A 24077-nucleotide genomic window follows, 5' to 3' on the forward strand; every position below is an offset into this window, starting at 1 on the left:
ATAATAATATTTTGTTGTTTGTTGCACCCTATCTGGCTAGATCTGGAGATCTCTGTGCACACAGTTCTATCTAGAAACCTGGGATTTTTTCCTCAAATCATTCTCATTCAACCTTGTTCCTGTTCCAAAGGAAAGGCAGGCTGCTTTTTTCTCTTAGATATAGTGGAAATGGTAAATAAATATTTCGCTGTGTCCCAGAATAATCAGACCTATGCATATAAATAAAAATATTCCCATTGCAAGAGCCTTAACCACAACCAAGTCGGAGTTTACTCCAGTGAGAGTGTTTGCCCCCGAGTCCCATTTCTTTGGACCACTCCCCAAAAGCTTTACCTAAATTATCATCTAGCTATAGATTTTAGAATAAGATAACACTCGTCTGCTATTCTGATTGGGTATTTTTGCTCACATCACTGTTTTTACCACAGATGAGTTGCAGTTTGGGAATTCCTAGCTGTTTTTACTTTCATTTTGCTCTGTATTTCGCTCATCAAGTCCTGAAAGGCACGGAAGGGCTGTGTGCCTCGAGAGAGCAGTGGGTTAGCCAGTGAAGAAATCAAGGCAGTGGACATTGTCCCCCAGCTGCTTTGTTTTGTGACCCTCCATTTTGTTTTCGGTGCCACTGCTGGTGTTTCTGGGCTTTCGGTAAGTTGCATGCGCTCCTCAGAGCATGCAAGAAGTTGGTAGATTGGCAACAGGGAGCTTCCCATTTCAGTTTTATTTTTTGTGGCTGGGAATGGCGTGAGTACCAAGTTGGGGAGGGGAGGCGAGGCATATTTTTGCAACGATGTGTTCTAACGGTGTTTCTACATTTGAAGGGCGAGGGCAAGGGTCAAGGCTTAAAAGTTTTCTGGCTCTTCTTGGGAGGTGTTTGTGCTTTGTTTCGAGCTCAGAGGGATTTTACTATAGGTCGCTGCCCGTTGGTTCTGATTTAGCAGAGCAGTACTAGTATAGGAGCTGTGCAGTATCACCTGAGCTTTCATCTAACCTTTCAGTGTTTTGGTCTTGAATATGAGTCTTTAATTATTTCATATGAGTCTACCCTTTGCCTGAATGGCTTTCAGTCTTCATTGGCATTAAAGTCTGATTTTTTATTTGTTTTTTTTAATATGGTAGTTCTCGGTCATCAGGGGAATAAAGTCAGGGCATTGCTGTCTACAGGTTTCTGTTTTTTGGCTGAAGAAACGTAAAATGACAGTCCCTTAAGGGTGACTGATCAGGCTACTGGGAAATTAAGTTTGTTTTGCAGGAAGCACTGTTATTTTGCAGTTTGTTTAAATCTGAAATGTTTAAATGGTTTCTCTTCAGCTTTCCAGTTAATTGAAACATTGTTTCCTTTGGTTTTAATGCATGTGTTACTATTAGCATTCTTTATTTGTATAATTGATAATATGAGTTTCATAATACAACATTTTGAATGAAAACTTGCAGAGTCCTTTCCAGTAAGGTTCAGAGTTTCAGTTTTTGGCGTTACGGAAATGGCTTGAGGAGAACACTGGTTCTGGTTAAGCCCAATTTTCTTAGCATTTCACCAGTAACTTTTTTGTTAGAATGAGAGGCATTAGACAATTTTTACAAACTGGGGGTTTTACCTACATTTTGATGGATCCCAGAGCTGCCTCACTTTTTATGTAACACATCCTGAAAGCTTGATCTGGAATGGTAACCTGGGTAGGGTCTTTCTTGCAGTGATACTGTGTTATAACCAGTATATGGTGATGCTGCATAATAACCAACTTGTGGCATGGTTTTGACCTGAAGAGTCAGAGATTGGTGAAAGAGTGTACAGGATCGCAAGCTTTGCTCTTATCGGATGTCTGCTTGGCTTTCGCAGCACAGGAACAGAAGGGACTGATGAGGTCTTTCCCATCCAGTCCTCTGCTGTAGCACTCAGTCAGGTTATATCCCTTTGCTGCATTAATTTGGCTCCGTCTCAAAACATCCGAGGCTGTTTGAAGAGGCAGTACAGAGAGGGCAGAGAGTGGTGCTGGGTTATGGGAGAAGGGGTATCCTCTTAAAGATGAGTGGGACAAACATCTTGAGCAGTTTTACCTCCAATGCTCCAACCTGGTGCCTGCTTTTTGTTTTGTCTTCAGCTTCTGGGTGCGTGCCATGCCCAGCGGCGATGTGGGGAGGTGATGTTCTCTGCGTGCAAGGTGCCCCATGGAGCGGCATGGCTCTGCTGTGAGGTCACTCCAGCACGAGCGTAACTTTCTGATGAATTAGGAGTTGTCTGTGCACAGATGGGAAGGTCTTTCCACCAGAGCGCCCTTCTGTCTTCCACTTCTGTTTTGAGTTCTTCCCTTGGCTCTGTAGAAATCTCCCACTTTCCTCCTTGGCCAGGTCAAGAAGACAAAAATAAAAGGCCTGTGGCTCACTTTACTGCAGATATCTGAACGGTCAGTGCAGAGGAGTGAGGGCTGGACACTAGTCAAGGTGGGCTCCGCAGCACGACTCCCCCATCCCTCCACCCTGGTAGTGGTGGGGTGGCTGCTGCTGCTGTTGGGTTGAGAAAGTGTTTGCTCAGGAAATGGCAGTTACTGGGGAATGGCCCTGCGTGCACCAGCCTCATTAGGGAATGAAACGATTCTACCCAACAGGATGCTTCCACTCAACCGTGTTACTGGCTTTTTTGCTGAACTAGGTTGGTCACTGTCCCGTCCCCACCCCACGTAAACTCGAGTGTTACAGCAGCTGTCGGAATTTTTCCCACGCCACGCACAGCGCAGCAGTCTTGGACCTGGAAGGACTGTCTCCTCTGGAGGCAAGACAGGTAGGTGGTGGGGGGATGGAGCATGGAGGCTGCTCCCTGTGGTTTCTATTTCTCAGCCTTTCTGCAAACATGGTGATGGTAGTTGTGGTTGGAGCTGGCTTTCAACATCCGTGTAGGCAGCTGGCTGCTGGGGATAGCAGAGTGGCACGGTCCTGATGCTGCTCTAGCTTATGCTGGCGTCCTGCTGCAGCATGTTTGGAGGCATGCAGGATGGTAGTTGCTTTCCTCATCCCTTTCCCTGTGGAAGGGTTGGTTGGACACCAGCCAGCGCAAACTGCAGTGCGGGGAGAAACAGGTCCCTTTGCTGTCTCTAATGAGAGGCGGGGTGGCTGGCACTGGCACTGGTGCTGTTTTCAGCCCCCTGCACCTGAAACTTCTTTGTGAGAGCTGTGTAACCTTCGAGGATTAGCTTTTCACAGTTTTTCTGGTGTGACTGACTGCCTGACTTGAGCAAGCTGCTGCTTCTCCTGCATCATCTTCCATGGTGGGGCTAAGAGCAGCAGGTTGGCATAGAAGACCAGCTCAAGTCAGGCAGTGACACCAGGAAAACTGTGTTTCCCTTGAAGTGCTCCTGTAAAGCCTGTCTTCACTTGCATCTTAGGGCACAAGGCTCAGTCCCGCATTTTCATCACGCCAGTAGTGGATCCTCAAGTGTCCAAATTTTGTGGTCACTGCTGGTTTGAGTTGAGGGTGCTACCTAGAGGTGAAAAGCTCCACAGCTGACCCCAGGATCAAAGGCAGAGCTTCTAGATCTGGGACCCATGTAATTGCCCGTGCCCTTTCATATCTACATCCTGCTCTGTTGTTGTTATCTCTAGGCATGTGCACCAAGTGAGGCAACTGCATATAGGCATGAATCATGCGTTGGGGTGATACTGTGTGCTGAAACGCTGCTGCTAGCTAGCAGATCAGTTCTTCATCAGGGTATGGAGCAGAAGTCACCTTGGCATTTGACGACTGAGAGGAGGCTGACCACCCAACAATGCAGGTAGGAGACCGTATGTGCATGGCTTTGCTGTGGGAAGGAGGTGGAGGGTGACCGAGGGGTAGAAAAGCAGATCAAGTCATCAAGGGCTGTGCTGGCTGCTCGATAGCAGGGCTCTGTGGGTGAACATCTCTCACTCCTATGTCCATTGCTACCCTTTCTGGTTTCATCCCTCTAGCCTCCATTTCAGAATGATGATCTAGACCTGGAATCAGCCATAGCAAGTGCCCGCCCCCAGCTAGTGGAGTTCCTCAGTCACCGACCCGACTGGCTGCTCGTGACCTCCCGGCGCTTCCTCCCAGGGATGGCCCTGAATGGCCTGGATGGCATCACCGATCACAGAGAAAAAGTCTCAGTGCTTCTTGACCTGCTGGAGAAGGCTGGCCCTGCCACCTGGAAACAGTTTGCACAGTACCTCTGCATGGAGTGCGACCTCCCCCTGGATCTGGAGATACTGCTCATAAGTTCTGCAGGAGAAGGTAATGGAGATCGGGCCAGCTTCCTCCGACCGTCTCCAAACACAGCCAACGCCTTGGCCCCCCATAGCCATCAGACAGTCTAGGCAGTGAGACCACCAGTGCCCTCACTTGCGCCGTCAGTGCCTTGTCAGTGAGAAGTGACAGCCTTCTCTGTGGTGTCCGGGCAGCTACAAGCCTTTTTAACCAAGCCATTTGGTTTAAAAAATGATCTGACTTTCCTTCTGGTTCACCCTGTCTGTCTTTCACCGTAATCTCTGGAATAAGATCAGTCCCTCCAAAAATAGTTACTGCCAGCAAACAGCAATAGTGCACACTTTCAGATGTGCTTTTTCACCAGTTGTGCTACGCCTTGCTGGTGTTGGTGGGCACTTTCTTGGCTCTTTCAATAAAGGTTGGCCTGATTTGAAGATGGAGGATTCTGTGGACCTTGTGGGAACCTGCATGGTCATATCATCTGGATTCCTGAATTGGAAGTGTCCCCAAGGGCAAAGTCACTTTGCCCAGAGAAAAAATAGTGTTCTTGAGACAGTGATTAAGTCTATTTGAAATGTGGGGAAAAAAATGTGCTGTGCTGTAGGGATTCCCGTTTGCTTTTTGTGAGAGTGGAGAGCGTCACAGTAGCTGTGAGAGAGAAAACATTGGTGCAATAGTAGCTCAGGAGTTTCTCAATGCAATGATTTTCTTAATCGGAAAATTTAGCTTCAGTCCATATTTATTGGTGAGAAAGTTTATTTTGCCAAGTTTTCTCTTCCAGATTTCTTGAAGGAAGGTTTTGAAACTGCTGAAATTTGTTGCAGTATTTTTTTCTTGGAAGCACAACTTTTGGCTTAGAAATGTAAGTTGAGGTAAAAAAAATTAGACATAAAAAGCCAAAACCAATAAAAATTGTGCATTCCCTCTCCAATAAAGCTGAGATGAATTTTTTTGATAGCTTTATTTGAAGAAGAAGAAAATACTACCTTTTTGTTCCGTGGATTTTAAATTGCTATTTTTTATTTTCCTGATCCAGAAAGGCAAGCAATCAAAAGTCTTAAAATACACCACAAGAAAACCACTTCGCCGTATCTTTCATTAGCAGTTGGAGGCGGTGGCTTTAGAGAAAATCACGTGATCCATAGAGTGCGGTGGTTACACTCACTGCGTGTTATCTCGTAGACTATACACACGTGTGCACGCACTCTCTTTTATGGAAACCTGTGGCACCAGCTAAGCTGCGCCTCTCCCTTACTGGGTTACCTTATCTGGTTATTAATTCTCTTCTGTTAACATCATACTTTGCAGGAGGTCTTACACAATGAGTTCTTCTCAGCGGTACTGTTTTTCACATCCTGCTTGCAGTAACTTGTCATTAATTGCATCAGTTGGACAGATGCAGCCTTTGGTAACCAACTGCAGCAGCAGTTACTTTTGCAGGGGTGAAATGGGGGAAAGACCAGAGAAGCAACAGGGAACAATGACTGATGGGGGCTTTCTCTCGGGACTGAAGCCGAAACAGATTTCAGCCTTTTAATGCTGCGGCGTATCATAAAAGAAGACATCTCTTAAGGTTTGGGAGTTGGGGTAACTGTGGTATTAACAGTTTAGCATCATTGATCCTTCTGAAGATGAATTGCTCTTGGTTTTGCTCTAGGGGTGGCTTTCAGTTAACCCTGACCCTCTGCATCGCTGTGTGGTTGCAGGGGCTGCCCCAAGGGGGTGGGCAGAGTTGGTGGTTTGGAGGAGGACGACACGGGACCACAGTTCAGAGTAGCAAAGCCGTCTTAGGTTAGGCAAGGTTAACCATGAGATTGCCTTAGCTGAAGGGACTCCTAGGGAAGAGAGTTTCTGTCTGCATGGTGAGCGAGGCTGGAGAACTGATGTGGGCTAAAACCCACCTGAGGGGCAGCCCAGGCAGTGCTTGGGATTAGTAGTGGAGAAATAGCGGGATCGAGTCTTCCAGCACCAGAACGGGGTACTTTGCTTTACATGGCACACAGGGCAAGGGTCAGGATGTTTGAGCTGTGAGGCCGTGGCGCAGCACGTGTGCCCATTAGGAGCCTTGTTCTTCGTTGCTTCCTGCTGATGCTAGAGCTAGAAATACCAGAGTACTGGCCTGCACTCCCAGCTGGGAAACGCTGGAAATGACAGTGAGAGGAATTAACGTATGAAGGCTTCCCATCTGATTTTGGAGAGCAATGCTTTCAGGCGTGAGTTTATCTGAACGGAAGAGCCCTGGTGATACGCGGACTCCTGTTTGACCTGAGCAGGTCCTCTAAAGCCCCGTGAACGTCGTCCGTGCGGCTGGCTGTGCTGCGTGCCGTTTTCTGGCAGCTTGAGCCTCTGCGGTGAGTCGGAAAAGGCCCTTGACTGGGCTACTACCTGACTCTGCCGACAGTTCCATCGCAGAAACACCTCCTTTGCAGGAATGGGGAGGAGTAGGGTTTCCCTTTTTGGCTGTGATGTGGTTTTAGATCAGCCAAAGCCACCCATGCTCTGAGTTTGTATGTATCATAGAGAAAAGTTGCTTCACTCCTCTCTTGAAAGCAGAAGTTAACTGTATTTTAGAGCAATCTGAAAGGAAAAGAGCAGATGGGGAACCTGAAACCTGGCTGTCTTGCATCAGCCCTTATACCGAGTCTTGGTTTGTACCACTGTGTGTGTTGTGAGCTGCCTGCCCTTTGACTTTGGCCAGCAGCACCCCAGATTTCAAGAGCAGGACGCTCATAGTAACTGTATTTCATTTCCAATCCAACTCCTTTAGGTAACTTCAGCCAGAAACAAGAAGCATGCACAGATGTGAGTGCCCGGTCGTCTGTGCCAAAAGGTAAGGCTGGAACAGACCCTGGGGTGCTACGCTCTTGGAGTTTATCTTCTCTGCCTGTGGGCTGGGCAGGGCTAAATGTCCCTCGTATTGGCCACAGCGCTGGCAAGGTGTGGGGAAAGCACTGCAACTTCAGGTTTAATTTTTCTGTTCTCGGTGCTTTCCAGATGAACCTCCCCTGTTTCATTTTCTCTCCCTGAATTTCAGAAAAGACTTGTGGCCCTGACTCTGCTGGGGAACTCGCTCATTTTAGTTTCTCTAGCCAAGGGAGTTTCCCACCCGTTCTGCAAAATCCCCGCTTTTTGCATTTTGCGGTAGTTGGCTCATTGGTAGGTGGAGGAAGTTGGTTTGGCTTTTAAAGGGAGAGCAGAAAGACTATTCAGGAGTTGAAACAGCAGAAACCATTGCACAGTTGTCAGAATCAGAGCTTAAAAGAACGGGTAGTAGTAGTTCTAGGGCTTTCTTCAGGGCTGAATTTGGGACTGAGGCCTTCCTACTCAGTACAGATCATGAAATGAAGGATTTATTTTCAAGATTTCTCCTCTTCCTCTGGCACTTTGCAGCAGGATACATCACCCAAATATCAGTCAGAAGCCTTTGGTGCAATGTGAAAATACTGAAGGTATGTGCCACCGCTGACTGATGTCCCTGGGCCCTCATGTAACAGCTGCTGGAATAACTGCAAGCTGCAAATTCTGAGTTGCCTTCTCAGTCACCAGGTATTCAGTTTCCAGAAAATGAAACACCAGCACAGGTCCTCCCCATGTGAAGAGTCTCACAGCAGAAAGAGGGAGAAGGGATGTGATTCTGGCATCCAGCTTTGTGAGAGAGTAAACGGTGGAGGTAGCGGCAAAATAAATCCAAATTATCACAGAAAGCTGCCATCAGTTTGCTGTGTCCTCCTGAAATGTGTGCTGGGGGAAAACGAAGCAGGAGGAAACGAAGCCTTGTGTTCTGCAGGCTGCAGCGTAGAGCAGTCACTGAGCTGGGACCCTGGCAGTGCAGAGAGCAAAGTGCTGTAGAGGTGCTTAATGTTGGTGGCAGGGAGTGGGTTTGGTGCTGGATTGCTCATTGGGGAAAAAGAGATGATTTGAAGGAAAAGCTGCTCTTCATTTTTTTCCTACTGTGTGAATTTGGGGACTGGCTAAGGCTCACACTCACAGCAACAGGAGCTTCTTGCAGACCTGGCTCTGGTTCTTGCTGAGGTTTGCCAGTGCCCTCAGTACCTCACAACTTGTGTGTTTGCATCTGCTGTTCGCATTCCCTGCTCCCGGCCAGGCAGAGGCAGGCTTTTAGCCCTGGGCTCCCTGAGCAGTGAGCACTCCCTGCCTTCCCCATCTCTGCTGGCGTTACCCCTTTTAAATCGTAGCTCCCAGCCTACCCTTTGCAGTTCCAGCGGATGGTGTGGTCACAGACAGTTTTGCCTCTGCTTTTCACTCAGAGACTGCTTCTGAGTCTCGGCACTGCAAATACTGTATCTTGTGTGTCACCTGCAGTTCTCAGATCTTGAAAACAAAAGTGACCTTTCTGTTCTGCAGGCAGACTGCTGCTGCTAGCTGCTGTGCTAGTGAGTAGGCGGTCGATCTCGGAAGTTGCTGGTGGAATAGAAATTTGAAAATAGCGCTGAAAGTTACTGGGACCAGTTAAGAAGGGAAAGACTCATGCCTCTCTCAGCTCTGCCCGTTCTCTCCATCTGAGGGAGCACCATAAACGAACAAGGAATTAATCACCATAAACAGCCCTGGGAATCTGTGGGCTGTGCATTTCCCAGAAATAGCTGTTCCCTGCCCTGTTCCCCAGGCTAACGGAGCCGTTCCTGTGCTTAAAGCAAGGCAGATGCATCGCCATGCCTTTTAAAGTTCACATTGTTTCCTGCAAAGATTTTCCAAGCCAGGCTTCCACCAGCAGCTTGTACCTCCCTATTTCTGATGTCCCAGCTGCTGTTGGCTGAGAACAGTAAGATTTGCATATTAACAGCTCTGTGAAGCGCAAAGTCATGTTCCAATATTAGATAAATGCTGAATCCTCGTAGCTGATCATGTGTCCCAGGGAGGAGGAAGGACCTGCTTGACTTCTCTGCAAAAACACTCAAGTGGATAGAACAGGGAAGTACCAGATCACACTGTGGCAGGCAAGACTGATGTTATCCGCTAGGAAAATCTGTATAAATAAACTGAAGTGTTGGAATGAATTGCCTGGAGAAGTTCAGGGAGCTCCATTACTGAAGGTCTTTAAACCAGCCCAGACCCGTAGGTCATTCCTGAGAGCTGTAGCGTATTCGGAGTGGGACAAGAGGATGGATTAGCCTCATGAGGACCAGCACAAGCTGTCTTTCTATAGCTAGGTGCACCTCTGCTTTTACTCCAACATTTGCAAAAGCAGTTCTGTAAACTCAGCCTGAATTTGCAAATCGTTTTGTCTCTCCAATTTTGCCTCTTCAGCTCCCCAAATCCTTTGCTGGAGAGTCTTGCCCTGTTCTAATAAGCTGCCATTCAAAATGCTCTTTTGACATGTTTCTGACTTCAATTTTCAGGCTTTGCTCGCCGCCGCCATCGCAGCAGCTCTGTGAGTGATAAGGATGTTAAACAGCAACGACTAGGTATGTAGATGTTCCAGAAGCAGCGTGGTGGTCTGCTTTCCTCTGAGGAAGGACCTATTTAATTTCTTTGCAGAAACACCCAAGAAATCAACCTCCTGCGTTGAGGGAAACTTTTGTTTAGTAGCTGCATAAACTCTTAATGCAACAGGTTATACAATATACAGACAACGGGACCTGGCAAATAACAAGAAACATCCATTTCCATTTCAGAGATATATTAAATCTACCTGAGGAGAAGGGATGCAGATGGCATAGGCTAAGAACTCCCTTAAAGTGCGATATGCCAGTAAAGCGTTCAGTTGTAGGTCGTCCCTGTATTTGTTTGCTTTTTTTTTAACCAAATCAAGAGACATACCGACAATTTAAAACCCACTAAAGGCTCCACAGTTTCTCTACCACGTTAAAAACTCGTATGATTTCAGCTTACCCTAAAGTAGAGAAGTAACTGAATAGATGAGTGATGGCAAAATCGAGGCAGAGTAATTCCAGGAAAGACTGGGTAGCCTGAGCAGACCTGCGGGCTGTATAACACCAGTGTCCACATCCTTTCCTTCATCATCTGCCCTTCTTTACCCGTTTCTACCTCTGCTTTTAGCCTTGCAATCCCCACGGTCCAGCTCTGCCCACTGTCTGGTGGGGGAACACAGGCAGCGTGGCAAAGCTGGCAGCTGTTTCAGTTTTTGACTGAAAGTTTGCGTACAGGAAAGTTCTTGAGGAGGTGCTCCTGGGAGGCCAGATCTTGTCCGTTGACAAAACTCAGCAGACTTAACAACGGTGAGGATAGGGTTTTTCAGAAGGTGCTGAGCGCCCTTAATTATCACCACTGTTCTCTCTTCAACAAAGAGATGCTGATACCATCAGGGATCTCAGATTCTCAGAGCAAAAGATATGTCTGTTCCGAGGCGCAGATAGCTAAGCAAGCGTGGCGCAAGGCCAGCGTGAGTGAACAGGGAGCTGGTGAACAGGGAATTATATGCATAATACACCCATACCTAATTCTCATTTTAAAGAGATAATAAGATTTAGTTTTTATATAAAGCTGTTTCACCTTTTCCCTGAATTTTCTTCGTCTTTGGCCCCTGTGCAAAAACAGGAAAAATGATGGGTTATTTTCATGTGTTCAAAATTTGTCATCTTTACGTAGCTCTGTGGAGCAGCCTCTGATCAGGGCCAGTGTTTCTCTGTGTATAAGTGGTAGTATTTTGGATCTGTCATGGCTCAGAACTAACTTTTTCACCCTCGTACTCATTCTGTTGTCTTCTTTCTCAGATCCGGCTGAAGAGTACCGGCATCTCCTCATCGATTCTGTCCGCCAGAGATATGGAAGCAGGAGGGCAGCAGGAGCAGCAGCACAGGAACAAACGCAGCCACTGGCTTTCAACCCAGCCTTTGTCAACCTTGTCATTCGACAGAGCAAAGCCTCCCGCTTAAAAGAGAGATCAGATAAACCCCGAGAGGATGTGGCAGGTGCTCCTGAACCAGAAGAATGTGCGGATACAGCTGTGAAAGTGTCAGATCTGTTTCGTAGTGTGGTCCCATCAGGCACGACAAAGGTGATCTTTTTGTTTGGTAAACCAGGTACAGGCAAGACCATGCTAATGCACAGGATCTGTCAGAAATGGGCAGAAGGTGTCCTACCTCAGTTTCTCTTCACTTTCCTGTTTGAGTTTCGGCAGCTGAATTTATTAGAAGGAAAATTGACTCTGAAGGAGCTTTTGTTTGACCTGTTCCTTCAGCCAGAAGATAGCCCTGATGCAGTGTTCCAGTACCTTCTGGAAAATGCCTGGCATACACTCATCATCTTTGATGGGCTGGATGAGTTTGCAGCTAACATGGATGTGTCATCCTCTTCTAAGGGAGGCTCAACTCTTACCTCCCGTATGTCCATATCTGAGCTCTTTGCAGATCTCTGTCACGGGAAGCTCCTGCCTGGTTGCACAGTGTTGGTCACCAGCCGACCTAAGAGAGTACCTTACTTCTTATTAAACACAGTAGATCTGCTAGCAGAAATTTGGGGATTTGACCATGAGAAGATTGAGGAATATGTCAGCCACTATTTTCATCAGCATTCATTCAAAGAACAAGCCATTGCTCACCTGAAGAACAACACCAAGCTCCTCAGCATGTGCCTCATCCCTGCTCTGTGTTATGTTGTGTGCATCTGTTTGGAGTATTTGCTCCTTAAACATCAGATGAGTGTGGAGCTTCCTCAGACTATGACACAGTTTTATATCAAAATGCTTCTCATCTTCATAAACAAACAGCAGGGAGAGCATGCAGATGGTGAGGAGACTCAGCTGAACTGCAACAAGAAGGCCATTTTGGGTCTGTGTGATCTTGCGCTGAAAGGCCTGGAAGATAAGAAGCTTGTATTTTATGTTGATGATATTCCAGAGCACGTGAAGGAATTTGCTTCCTTACATGGACTGCTGACGGCCTTTGAGGTGAAGACGAGCGGCGCTCGCCCAGAAGCTGGCTATGCCTTTGTGCACTTGAGCTTGCAAGAGTTTTTTGCAGCACTGTGTCTCATGGTAAGTAAGAGGGTGGACAAGAACGACCTGAAGAAGAAGTTCTCTTTGAAGTCGAAGTGGACTTTAAAGAATGAGGCGAAGACCGAGTTCATGGAGAGTTTTCACATCTTCCTCTCAGGCTTGTCGTCAAAAGAATGTAGGACATTTCTCATGCTGCTAGCTGAACAAGATGAAGCTTGGGTGCAGGATAAGCAGGACGCAATCTTGCAGTCTCTCAAGAAACTAGCAGCCACTCATCTGACAGGGCCTAAGGTCATCGAGCTCTGCCACTGCACGTTTGAAACACAAGACCTCAAAGTAGCCCAGCACATCGGGAGCCTGCTGAATTTCAAATATGAGTTTAAAAACTTCAGACTGACACCTCTGGACATGTCAGCTTTGGTTTTTGTCATAAACTCGGGCCAGGATTTGATTCATTTGGATTTTGCAAGATGTCTCATGGACATTGACTGTTTGGAGGTTCTGGCCGGCTGTAGAAATGTAGAGCACTTGAGGTAAACACACTGAGTGCTGGGAGCTGGTGGGTGGAGAGAAGGGCTAAGGGGTTGGAAGGGCAAGCCTAGTATTTGTTTTAGAAGGGAGAGAAAGAAGATGTGAGAAATTCTGATCTCAACAGCATAACTTTGATACTGAAAAAATTTATTAAATAATGAATTTATGAGTGATTGAAGGATATTAAGGTGATAAATCCATTCTGGCTGTATTTTTTTGTATGTTTCTTTGTTTTGATTAAAACAATCAAACAGCAGGGTAGTTAGTGAGGGAGATAAGAGAGAAAACGATAGACATTTCTTGACAATACAAAGGCAGGGCGAATCCTGCAAGTAAATGAGAAAGTTGTGATCTAAGTGAAATCACCATAAACCAGATGAACAGGAGGTGACACCTGCGCTCTCAGGTGCTCTCTATCAGTGCTTTGCTGTAATGCTGGAAGGACTTTTCAAGGAGGATCTCTTGGGATCCTGTTGTGGAACGGGTCTCATTCTGTATTGCTGTGAATGACTTAGAGGAGCACGTGTAGAGTTTGCTAATGTGGAGGAGATGGGGAGCAGCCAGGGTGAGAATTACCTTGACCTGAAGGGAGTGATGGTGTCTGCTGTGAAACAGAAGAGCAGAAACAGACGTGAAAACTGCTATTCCTGGATATTGATATCATTGTAAAAAGGACAGTAATCAATTGTTCTCTGCCTCCATTACGAAGAATAGGAATACCATTTAATTTCCTGTTAGAAAAGCTTTCTGATGATACATCCTAACTCTAAATTGTTAGCGCGGGCACAGGGCAGTGCACGGAGTCCTCTGCTTTCAAAGAGCAGATTAGGCAGATGGCCGAGGATGGTTGGGCTGTTCCCGTGCATTCGGAGAACGGAACAGGGGATTTTTGGGGGGTTCTTCCTCAGCTCATACACACTCGGGTCCAGTGCTTTCGTTTATGCTCCGCAGGATACTAGCACTCTAAGTACTGTCTCGTGGAGGGGCGGGCAAAGGGCAGTGGGACCTCAAGCATTTCAGCTGCATGTTGCTTGTACAGAACCTGTCTAAAGAAGAAGCATCGCCTCAGGCGTGTTCCTAATGACCGTGGGCTATGTCCGACATGCCACCGCACCTCTGCAGCTTGTTCCTGACTCCCTCTGATTTAGGGGAAGGTGGCAGAGGCACTTAGGGCAACAGGGCCGTAGGTGGGTTTCTGCTCTCAGGTCCCCAGTCACGCTGTGGGAGACATGCAACCCAGGCTGCTGTGTACCAATACATCCCATAATCAGTACATTCTGCAACTGATTCAAAGGAGAGCTTGTGTGCCTGAAAACTTACCTGTTTGTCTGTTTGTTTTTTCCAACACCACCAGTTTCTTCTATAAAAGAGGTATTTTCCTTAAAAACCTTGTGTCTTTTATATTTTGGAGAACTCTGACTACTCTGCCACCCAAATTTAAAGTATCTGGCCTGAAATCAACCCTCTCGTGACTCAGCAGCTCATCACACGGGAGCTGTTAGACACTCTCTGTATGAGTTTGGCTAGCCTCCAGGGTGCTGACTCTGGTGGGACACGCGATAGGGCTGGCTCGTCGTCTGTGGCAGCACTTACACGTGGTGTCGCTGCACCAAAAGACAAAAGCCATCTCTTGAGGTATTTGCAGCTGATGTGCAAGTGTAATGTTGGGGTTTTTTTTGGGTTTGGAAAGATAAAGATGCTGCAAAAAAGAGCATGGTACAAAGGCTGTTAAGAAAGAAATTCAACACTTTTTTTTAAATTCGTGTTTTAACCTGCTCTGTGGGCTAGCTTATTTCAGTTTTTGTTGTGTTTATGTTTTTTCCCTTTTCTTCATGTTTTAGCTTTCGTAGTAGGAGATGTGGCGATGACTTTGCTGCTGCTCTTTCAAAGAGCTTACGAGGAGGAATGGGGACCCTGAAGAAACTAGAGTAAGTCTTTGCTTGTAAGGTCAGAGCCTTCTCTCTTTCTATCTGTCCTCTCTTTCTGTCTTGCAGGTTAATCACTCCAGGCTGATCTGCGCTGTGCAGCGCTATATAGAGCGTAAAGCAGTGCTATGCAGAGCAGCACAGATGTGTGGCTTTTGGTTTTTGCTGGTATCAAGAGGAGTATTGCATTGCCCTGGTTGAAAAGGAACATAAAGTTGCTGCGGGTGGCAGTCAGGCGGCCTCACCTCTGTGTTGGTGTGCTAGGAGTGCAGCGCAGGCCCCCATCTGAGGCAGCTTGCCCTGCGCTGCGCGGCATGCTAGTCCTTCCTCTGCCTGGTTTGAGTGATTCTTTCTTTTTCCAGGTTGACAGGCGGGAGCATCACAGCTGAGGGGATGACTGACTTGGTCCAGGCTTCAGCACAGTGCCTCCAGCTTGAGGAAATAAAGTGAGTGTGTTGTGGCAATGCCCCTCAGATCAACCGCTCATTCCTTGGGGGCCTGGGTGCTAATGAGAATGAATCTGTGTGCAGCTTGCAGGACAATCGGATACGGGATCTGGAGGTGAAGAGGGTGATGGACCTGTTTTCCAGAATGGAAAAGCTGAAGAAAATAGAGTGAGTAAAAATGGCTTAAACCTATTAAAAATGGTAACCATTCTGAAGCCAAGCATAGCATCAGAGAGAGTTTAAATCGTCATCAGAGGAGAGTTGCTGGATGTCTCTGAAAGGGGTGACACTTACTCTTAGAGATGGCAGTGGGGGACATGCGGGGCACTAAGCTGAGGCACAGACTTTTAAGTGCAAGCAGGGCCATGCTGAGGCCTGGCTCAGTTTGAGATAGACTCAGCCTCACAGTTCTTACCCAGATGTTTTAAAATAATCTCAAGGGAGTCCTGGCACCACTGACACCTTTCCAGGAATTACAATGCATGTGCTCAGCTTGGTGCCTGGCATGACTTTTTCCTCTTCTGCCTCCTCACCTCTCTTCCCCTTGGTCAGGCTCAGATTGAGGTGCCTCACCTCTGCGTAAGAGAGGATGGCTCCATCCCTGTCTTCCCAGCTTTTTTGTTAGCCCTCTTCTCCTGTACTCCTCCTTCTAACACTCCCGTAACAGCACAGTGCTGAATGAGAGGGACTGACTGCTAGGAAAACTCCCCAAATGGATCTGCATCTTTTCAGTGGAGAGAACCAGCCTGATTTGTGAAGGGATTTAAAGCCTTTGAAAAGCTAGCAGGGGCAGTTTAAGCAGCAGCAGGCAGAGCAGAGCAGAGCAGAGCAGAGCAGAGCAGAGCTGCTGCAAGTGTTGGGAGTCTCAGTGTAGTTTGCATTACAGGAGAGGAGTAGCCACAAAGCTGTGCTGCCCCAGCACTGTCTGCCCACCCCAGTTAAAAGGGAGTGACTCTGCCTTTAAAGGTCTTCCACGTACCCCTGGGTGCAAGCAGGTGAACCCAAAACACCTGCAGTTATTGCTGGACCCCATCCCAGAATTAATTACTGGCTTTGCAGTATGATTAGAAGTGTTTAAAAGCACGTTGGAAAGAGAGAGGAAAGGGGGAATGTACCTGCTCCTCTGCTTTCCCGGGCACGTTGGATAACAGCTCGTGGGAAATGCCAGCGTGTCCCCAGTGAAGCAGCTTATCATATGGAAAAGCTGGGAAGCCAGTGCAATCCGTAAGCCTCATTCCTTCACACATTTCTATTACACATATACAGTGGTGTTGTCATGGATGATTCTTTGAGGCTCACAGGAATGGTCCTCTGTGGCCCTGAGAAAAGCAGAGGATTTGTAGAAGCAAGACCTTATGTTTTATATTTAATGAGGTTCAACAAGTAATGAAACAGAATAAACATGCAATTGAAGAATAAATCCTTAGAGGTTGCTAGTATTGTGTCTTCGGGGATGTTTTAAATGCGAGGGTTTGGACCACACTACTTTAATATGCCATACTTAAATTGGATTTGTTATAGCAAGAGTTTAACTGCACTGTGGGCTGGTTGTGTAATCATACAGGTATAAAGTACCCTACATAACCCAAAAATGGTTAATGATTCTTCTGTTGCACAGAGAGGAAGTATCTCTGATTCTAAATTCATGGGAGCTATAGCTTGCAGAGAAGAACTATGATCTGATAATGCTTTTTTTGGGTCCTAAATGCAAAATTCTGAAGTTTTGGAGAAATCCCCTGACTAAAAGAATGGCTGTGTCCTGGTTTTGGCTGGAATAGAGTTAATTTTCTTCCTAGTGGCTGGTATAGTGCTGTGTTTTGGATTTAGTATGAGAATAATGTTGATAACACACTGATGTTTCAGTTGTTGCGAAGTAGTGCTTACACTAAGTCAAGGACTTTTCAGCTTCTCATGCTCTGCCGACTGAGAAGGCTGGAGGTGCGTAAGAAGTGGGGAGGGGACACAGTTGGGACAGCTGACCCCAACTGACCAAAGGGATGTTCCATACCATATGACGTCATGCTCAGTATATAAACTAGGGGAAAGCTGGCTGGGGGGCCGCTGCTCGGGGACAGGCTGGGCATTGGTCGGTTGGTGGTGAGCCATTGTTTTTCATTTGCATCACTTGTCTTTCTTGGGTTTTATTTCTCTCTCTTTTTGTTATTTCCCTTTTCATTACAATTGTTGTTGTTGTTATTATTATTATTATTACTGTTGCTATTGTTATTATTATAATATTTTATTTCAAGTATTAAACTGTTCTTATCTCAACTCGCAAGTGTTCTCGCTTTTACCTTTCCGATCCTCTCCCCCATCCCACCGGGGTGGGGAGGATTGAGCGAGCGGCTGTGTGGTGCTTAATTGCCGGCTGGGGTTAAACCACGACAGTGTGCTTCAGGGTGTTTGGGTGCGGAGCAGAGGGCGTTTGCGTAACAAAAGAGTGTGCTGTTGGGTCCAGAAGCTGAGGCTGTGTTCTTCCTCGTGTTCGCAGTCTGAGCAACAACGATCTTTCCTTGAATGCTGTTCTCATTTTGGCAAAGGAAGTCGTCGCGTGTCAAAACGCTACTGAACTGCGTGTCAGGTATCAATGCGTGAGACCTGTTACAAAAACAAATATGTTGTCTCTTTAGATGCTGACTTTTTGAATGGATACTGTTTTACAGCTTAATTGTTGGCTAATCAAAGTCAACAAAAATTAATTTTAATCCTTTTTGTTTTCTGTTTGAAACAAAATTTGAATTTATCACGTTATGGACTTTCTCTCTGTATTTTTTTAATAGGTCATTTTATCCTTGGTCTGTAAATTGGTTTGCAGGGTGTAATATTTCTTCCTATTTAACAGAATTTAAACTTGCTTTTAAGCTCTGCAGTATATCAACCAGGAATTTCTTTACTAGCTAGCATAAATTTGCTATAAATCAGCTAAGTTTACTGGAAATGTGTGGATTTAAGTAGCTCTAGCTCTGTGTTCCTTTAAATTACAGGTTTTGGTATTTTCATAGGTCCAGGATGACAGAGAAAGGGTAGAATTTTTAAAACCTAGCTCCTATGGTTGTACGTTGAACAGGCCAAGTTAATCCTCGGTGTAACTCAAGGGAAGTCAAATTGCATACAGCTTTTTCTTATTTTTCTTGCTGGAATGGAGTTTCTACTGAACCTCTTTCCAACAAACTGCTGGTCTTGCAAAAAAAAATCCCAGCCCAGTCTTCTTAAGTGTGTTACACTCTTGTCTGTACTGCAGCCCCTGTTCAACATGGGGAGTGTCCTGCTGCCCTCTAGCCACGATTGCTCGGTTGCTCGCCTGTGGCAATGTGCTAGCATGGCAGATGTCAAGGCCCTCTTTAGCATCCAGGCACTGGTCCTTACTGAGCACCTCTACTAAAGAAATGGCATCCTTCCACCTGTGCCCTAACATTGGCTTGGATCTCTTTTTCAGGAAGGACACAGTGATGATATATTTTTCTGACCCATCTGGGAAAGTTCCGAGGTGAGAAACTGCACTTTGGGTTATGCTATATTCGGGGTTATGCTCTATTCGGAGTTATGCTGATTCAAACCATCAGCTTGGTGTCACCAGCAACAGAACTGGTTGCCTCTGCCCTCACATCTGGCAGAGCTGGATCCACCTGAGCGAGGAGAAAGGTAACCAAAATAGCTGGTCTTTGCACAGACCTGCCAGCCAGTTCCACAAAGGCAACGCCTTACAACTGCCAGCTTGAAGTGCTGCGTTCCTATTGCAAAACTGCTGATGCTGAAGCCAACGGACAGTTGAATGTGAGGATAAGCGAAGGAAAAGCCTTTGCTCCTTCTCTTGCTGGCTCCTGTGTTCTCGCTGCTGGTGCATACTTTTGAAGGAAGGGTGGATTTGACACTAATTAAGAAACTATGAAACAATCTCTTGTTCCTTGATAGGGAACTCACTTTGCGCTATGTTGTGCAGTCCTCATGATATTTGGCGTGCATGTGTGAGCTGGCTCACCCTGGCCCTGAGACAGCTGGAAACTGCTCCTATTCATATGCCTGAACACCCATCTTGTGCTGTTGTAGGCAGCCTGGCACTGGTGGGTATGTTTATCCCTTCCTGTGGTGGCACAGTCCCACATGGAGGCAAAACATCCCGCGTCTTAGTACGCCTTTGAATTGGGGCTCAGTTATCAAGTTGATTCAAACGTACAGGGAAATCCTGTGTGGACACCCCCTGTGCTCCCATCTGCTGATGGAGGTCTTCTGGCTCTTGAAAATCATTTAACCTTGCATGGAGCGGTTGGACAGAACACAGACCTTGTGGTTTCTTCTGGAAAACTTCCAGAAAATACTAACCAGCTCCCAGGTCCTCACATTTTGTGAAGGCATATTGAAGGTCAAATATTTTGCTTGTTTGCAGATCTTTGGATTTGAGGTCGGAGGAGAATAAGGAACATGTAATTCCAACTAGACGTGTGAAGTTATGGTAAGAGAAGGCATTGAAATTCCTGCTGGTGAATGTGATTTGCAGATGACAGGTACTACAAAAAGACAAGAATATCAGCTGTGTTGGTCTTTAAGGACAGAGGATATTTCTACATTTGAAAAAGTTTGAAATACACCTGAATCAGTAAATAAAAATAACAATAGAAATCCCTATCTGGCCCAGCCGGTGGCTTTATTTCTTGTGTGTTGGGCTCCACAGCCCTGGAGAGACAGAGTTCCCTTGATGATGCCCATCTTGCCATATGTTCTTATAGCTACCAAAGGCATGAGCCATGTAGTTTTCTTTCTTGCCTGGGCTCCAGAAGAGAGTAGCGGCTGTCTCAAAACAGGAGAATTCAGGCATGTTATCTGAGCGTGTTCAAGCTGGGAAACGGCCCTCCCTTACCTCCTCCTCTTTCCTCGCTGCCCTGCACGACAGGCACAATGACATCCGTCCCCTTCCCGTCGACGGCGGCGCCAGGCGGCTCTGACACGAGGCGTTGCGCTTGGGCAGCACTCCGCCAGCGCGTCCCTCCGCGCTCCTTTTGCAGCACTGGCCGCAGAGGGGCAGGGTGATGGGCTCGGGGTTGTGTGGCTGAGCAGGGAGTAAAACCTCCCTCTCCTGGCACTGCTTCTGCGTGCCCTCCTCTGGAGAGAGACACCAGAAATGCCTGGGCCCCACTCTCCCCTCACTGCTCATTAACCCTTCCCGTTCACAGCTTGCAGGATCACAGCCTGTCTTCCCAACATGCAGAGGAGATCGTTGCCATCCTCCAGAGCTGTCCCTGTCTCTCCGAGGTGGAGTAAGTGCCTCCTTTCCTTCCTGTTGAGTGGCTGCAGGCGGGTGGCGGGGAGCGGGGGATGTTACGTGTAGAGGGCGGTGAGACATGGGGCCTGACCCCGAGGAGGGGTCCCGGCCTTCTGTAATGTCTAGTGGGATCCTGGTTAGGGATTTTTGGTGAGGTTCAGCGGGAGACAAATGCGAGCAGCCTTCAGTTCCTGTGACAACTGCAGCCGCTGGCTCCCCGAGGCTGTAACCAGAGACGCCAGTTCCAGAGCTGACCCTGCTAACGAAGCAGCGCTGCGCGCTGGAGGCAGCACGGAGCTGTCCCAGAGGCACAGCTCCTCCAGCAGATCCTCTGAGCCAGTGAAGCGACACAGATTGCTTCTGCGTTGTCCCTTTTGTCTTCTAAAGCCTTTCAGCTCTGTTGGGAGAAGTGAGCGGAGGAAGACGAGAGATCCATTTCATAACCTGCACATTTGAATGAGTGTCATCCCTACCTTTCCTTATTTGCCTGTAAATGAGGCCGCCTGGACTTGGCTGTAAAGCTCTCCTCCTAGCCTGTCTGCCCTGCAAAATGCAGGCATATCTGTTCCAAGACAGTTCAGTCCACTATCTTGAATTTAGCTACACCTCAAACTCCAGTTTTCTAGTCCACTGAATTGAATTGGGATCTGGAGATCTTTGTCATCCAGAGTTTTCTGCCTTCCCTTCTTCCTTCCAGGAGGACAGTAAACACTTACTCATTTGGTTTCTTGTTTTGTACTCCCACTTAGGTTTTCTAAAATAAGATGTTTTTGGGGCTAAAGCATGAATCGTGTTGTCCTAGGGATAAAACTCTTTGAAGTTACTTCATAGAGAGATAAGCAGGGAAGGTTGATCTGGGACAGAAGAACAGTCCAGGCAAAAAAGCAAGGGAAGCTTGCTTGTCGGCAAGGGAAAGCAAGCAGATTTTGAGGGCTTTGTTGTTTATACTGTGCAAAACAGTCCCCACTAACTGGAAAATGCCTCAGTTTATCAGGTAACAAGCTTGGAGATGAAGGCTGCAGTTGCCTGCTGGAAAGCCTGCCTTGGATATCGATTTCAAAGCAGCTGGAGTAAGTGTTGCCTTGTACAAAACCAATTTGCCCTCTCTTCCTCAGCCTGGCAAGGACTGTACGGAGATGCTGAGCAGGGATCCAGGAGGCAAAGGCCTCACCCGGACCAGTGCTACAGAAGCAGCTCTGAGCACTCTTAAGGAAGGATGAGACTCAGCCCATGAGACTGTTCAGGCTGAAATTGCTTACTGGCTCAGAGCATCATCATGCACAGAAACTGGTCTAAAAGCATCTGAAGTGCTGAAGTGCCCTTTCATTAAAACCTCTTCCTCAGGAGTAGCGGTCCTGTGTGTTTTCCGCCATGCCACCATGCCAAGTGAAATGGGTTCAGGCATGCAGCACACTGATGACCACTTCCACTAGGACAGTCCTGTGTGATTTCAGTGACCAGCTAATTGCTTTTTTTATCTTTCTTAGTCTCAGTCGAAACTGCCTCTCTGTTAATGGCATTTGCAGTCTGTTGAGGTCGGTAAATACCTGCCAGAAGATGATGGAGGTACAAGTCAGGTATGTAGGTCCTGAATCATTCCTGAGGTTAATCCCAATATACAAGTCTGAGAGTTAGGTTCTGAGATTTCTGTTGAGTCACCTCAGAAGTGGGGCAGGTGAAGAACATGTCCAAAGATGATTACTAACACTGACACTTGGTAATACATTGCTGTAAGCTGATTTTATCTGAGCCATCGACCAGAATTTGAGAAGGTACAGAACTCTGTGTCCATTCATGCGTGGGGGCAGTTTTAGATTCGTTCCCACTCTCTGCCCTGGGAAGTTTTGGAGAGAGGGTCTCTGTGCAGAGTGTGAGAACTGGTGAAATCTCCTGGAGTGAAGCTGGAAGTTCTCTCCTATTACCTTCCCTTGGAACCCCCCTGGAGTTCAAGTGTAACAATTTTGTCTGCGCTTTCTCTAATGGTTCAGAGAAGCTGGGTCATCTGATATTGCATAGTTTGATCAACCAGCATTTAAAACTAATGGAGATTATTTTTTGCTTGCTTTGGGAGTGTTTTAAGTGATTGGTGTCACCAAAGAGTTTTGCAGAGCAAAATCAAGCATTCTTAAAACAAGAAGTCCTGTAAATAGCCCAAATGTGACATTGATTGATTCCTTCTCTTCTTCACAGCCTTTGTCATGAGACTGCAGTCCTGAGGTTTACAGAAGACAGAGAGTTTGCTTCCCTTCCTCCTAGGTAGAGCGTGTTTTCTCAGCATCTCATGTAGTTCTTGCATCCTGTTTAGGTACCAAGGGTAACACTTCATCTCACAACAGTTCTTGCCCCCCTTCCCCTCTGAATCTAAATGTAGTACTTTCTCCTGGTTTTCTTAGCCAGTTTGGAAGTTGTCCACTGCCTTCTACAGTGTTTGATTACGCTTTATGTCTCTAGGGGACATTTCAACCCACAGCATCCTAAGCAAAGCAGGCTGTTTAATGACAGCTGTGCTATCTGATAGTAGTGGACAGTAAAAAAACAAGTGAACCCCACACCACCAAACCAAATTCCAAAAAGATTCACAGATCCCTGCATGTTTAAAATCGTCTAGTTAACTACACTATGCATTCTGGATCATGGTACTCCTAAATCAAAATAAATTTGGAGTTTTATTTTTCCCCTCAGAAAATTATGGGTCAAACCAGCTGAACCTAAATGTTTTGTTTGAGAAATGGTTTCCTGTTGCTTCTGGAGCTGTAGGTTCCTTTATTTATGCCCTTGTAAAGTAGCATTTCCTATGGTACACCTCCACCCCTTATCTGGGGAGGAACAGCAGGGCTATCATGGGATGCAACCCGGTTGTTGCTATGCTTTAAAGAGAGCGACGGCCTGAGACACATGATCTGTGACTTCTTTAAGGCACCAGGTGACATTTCAAACTCAGATATTTTAGGATTTGGATGTTCCATTTATTTATGAATAGTCAGTTTTTTGCACTGACTCTTTCACAAAACATGTTTAGGCAAAAGCTGAATTATCCATCAAACTGTAGTTTAGATGAGAAATCTGTCTTTTCCCCTTATCCCCAGTTGCCTGCATGCTCAATTATATGGTTAATCACTGAAAGAAAGAAGAGCTTGCTATTGGCAAGGTACGGGTGTGGGCTAGAGCCGGGGTAGCCCCAGGGACCTGCCAAATTGCTAAAGTGTGAGTGTTTTACCCTTGTCTGGTTTTGTGCTTACTTACTAGGGAAGAGCCTGTGTTCTCTACTGATGAGAAGGATGGAGAGGAAAACCAGACACCTACTGCTTCAAAAAAAATAAGGTACCATGGCTGATTTTCATTGTATTTCATGCATGTCCTATCTCTGGATCCTATAGCTGATGTAACCTGCATCTCCAAGGTGGATCACAAGAGAGCTGGTAAAGGCCCCTTCAGTCAGTCCTTTATCGCAGTGTTCACAGTCCCAGCTTGCACCACTAGAAGCTCTGTGGTTAGCGTCTGTGGTCTTCTGCAGGAGTCAGAATAGATCGGGGACTGTGTATCTTATTCGCAGAATTGGTGTGGTGATTGTACGGTTACTGCATCGGCTCCCATGCGGGAGTTGGGGGAGCTGGCGGTGACAGAGCTTGTGATGTTGGGGGTTCTCTACTGATATTTGGAGAAATGCATCCTAAGCTGCTCCCGTGTTCAGGTGCATATCAGATCACGCTCTTACTCCAGCACAGAGTGCGCCCGTCTGTTTCGTAGGCTGCAGGGAGGAAGGAAGAAGTTGTGCCTAAAGTCTTCTAAC

At 46.7% G+C, this 24077-nt stretch overlaps 1 protein-coding gene across 10 annotated transcripts in view; it reads left to right on the forward strand.

Annotated features, from left to right (window-relative positions):
• NLRC5 (NLR family CARD domain containing 5) overlaps positions 1 to 24077 on the forward strand; it is a 54211-nt gene that overhangs the window by 750 nt on the left and 29384 nt on the right. For 6 of the 10 annotated variants that reach the window (XM_075160787.1, XM_075160793.1, XM_075160791.1 and 3 more), the window contains exons 2-17: positions 3592 to 3761; positions 3937 to 4237; positions 6978 to 7040; positions 9571 to 9636; positions 10906 to 12661; positions 14501 to 14587; positions 14947 to 15030; positions 15115 to 15198; positions 17522 to 17611; positions 18467 to 18517; positions 19415 to 19480; positions 20199 to 20282; positions 21274 to 21357; positions 21775 to 21864; positions 22478 to 22543; positions 23534 to 23608. In XM_075160787.1, the coding sequence (XP_075016888.1) occupies positions 3756 to 3761; positions 3937 to 4237; positions 6978 to 7040; positions 9571 to 9636; positions 10906 to 12661; positions 14501 to 14587; positions 14947 to 15030; positions 15115 to 15198; positions 17522 to 17611; positions 18467 to 18517; positions 19415 to 19480; positions 20199 to 20282; positions 21274 to 21357; positions 21775 to 21864; positions 22478 to 22543; positions 23534 to 23608 (3053 nt within the window). In that variant the 5' untranslated portion in view covers positions 3592 to 3755. The other 4 variants (XM_075160789.1, XM_075160788.1, XM_075160790.1 and 1 more) reach the window with 4 other exon arrangements.

Source organism: Calonectris borealis, chromosome 12 (assembly GCF_964195595.1).
Source record: "Calonectris borealis chromosome 12, bCalBor7.hap1.2, whole genome shotgun sequence".
Taxonomy (NCBI): Eukaryota; Metazoa; Chordata; class Aves; order Procellariiformes; family Procellariidae; genus Calonectris; species Calonectris borealis.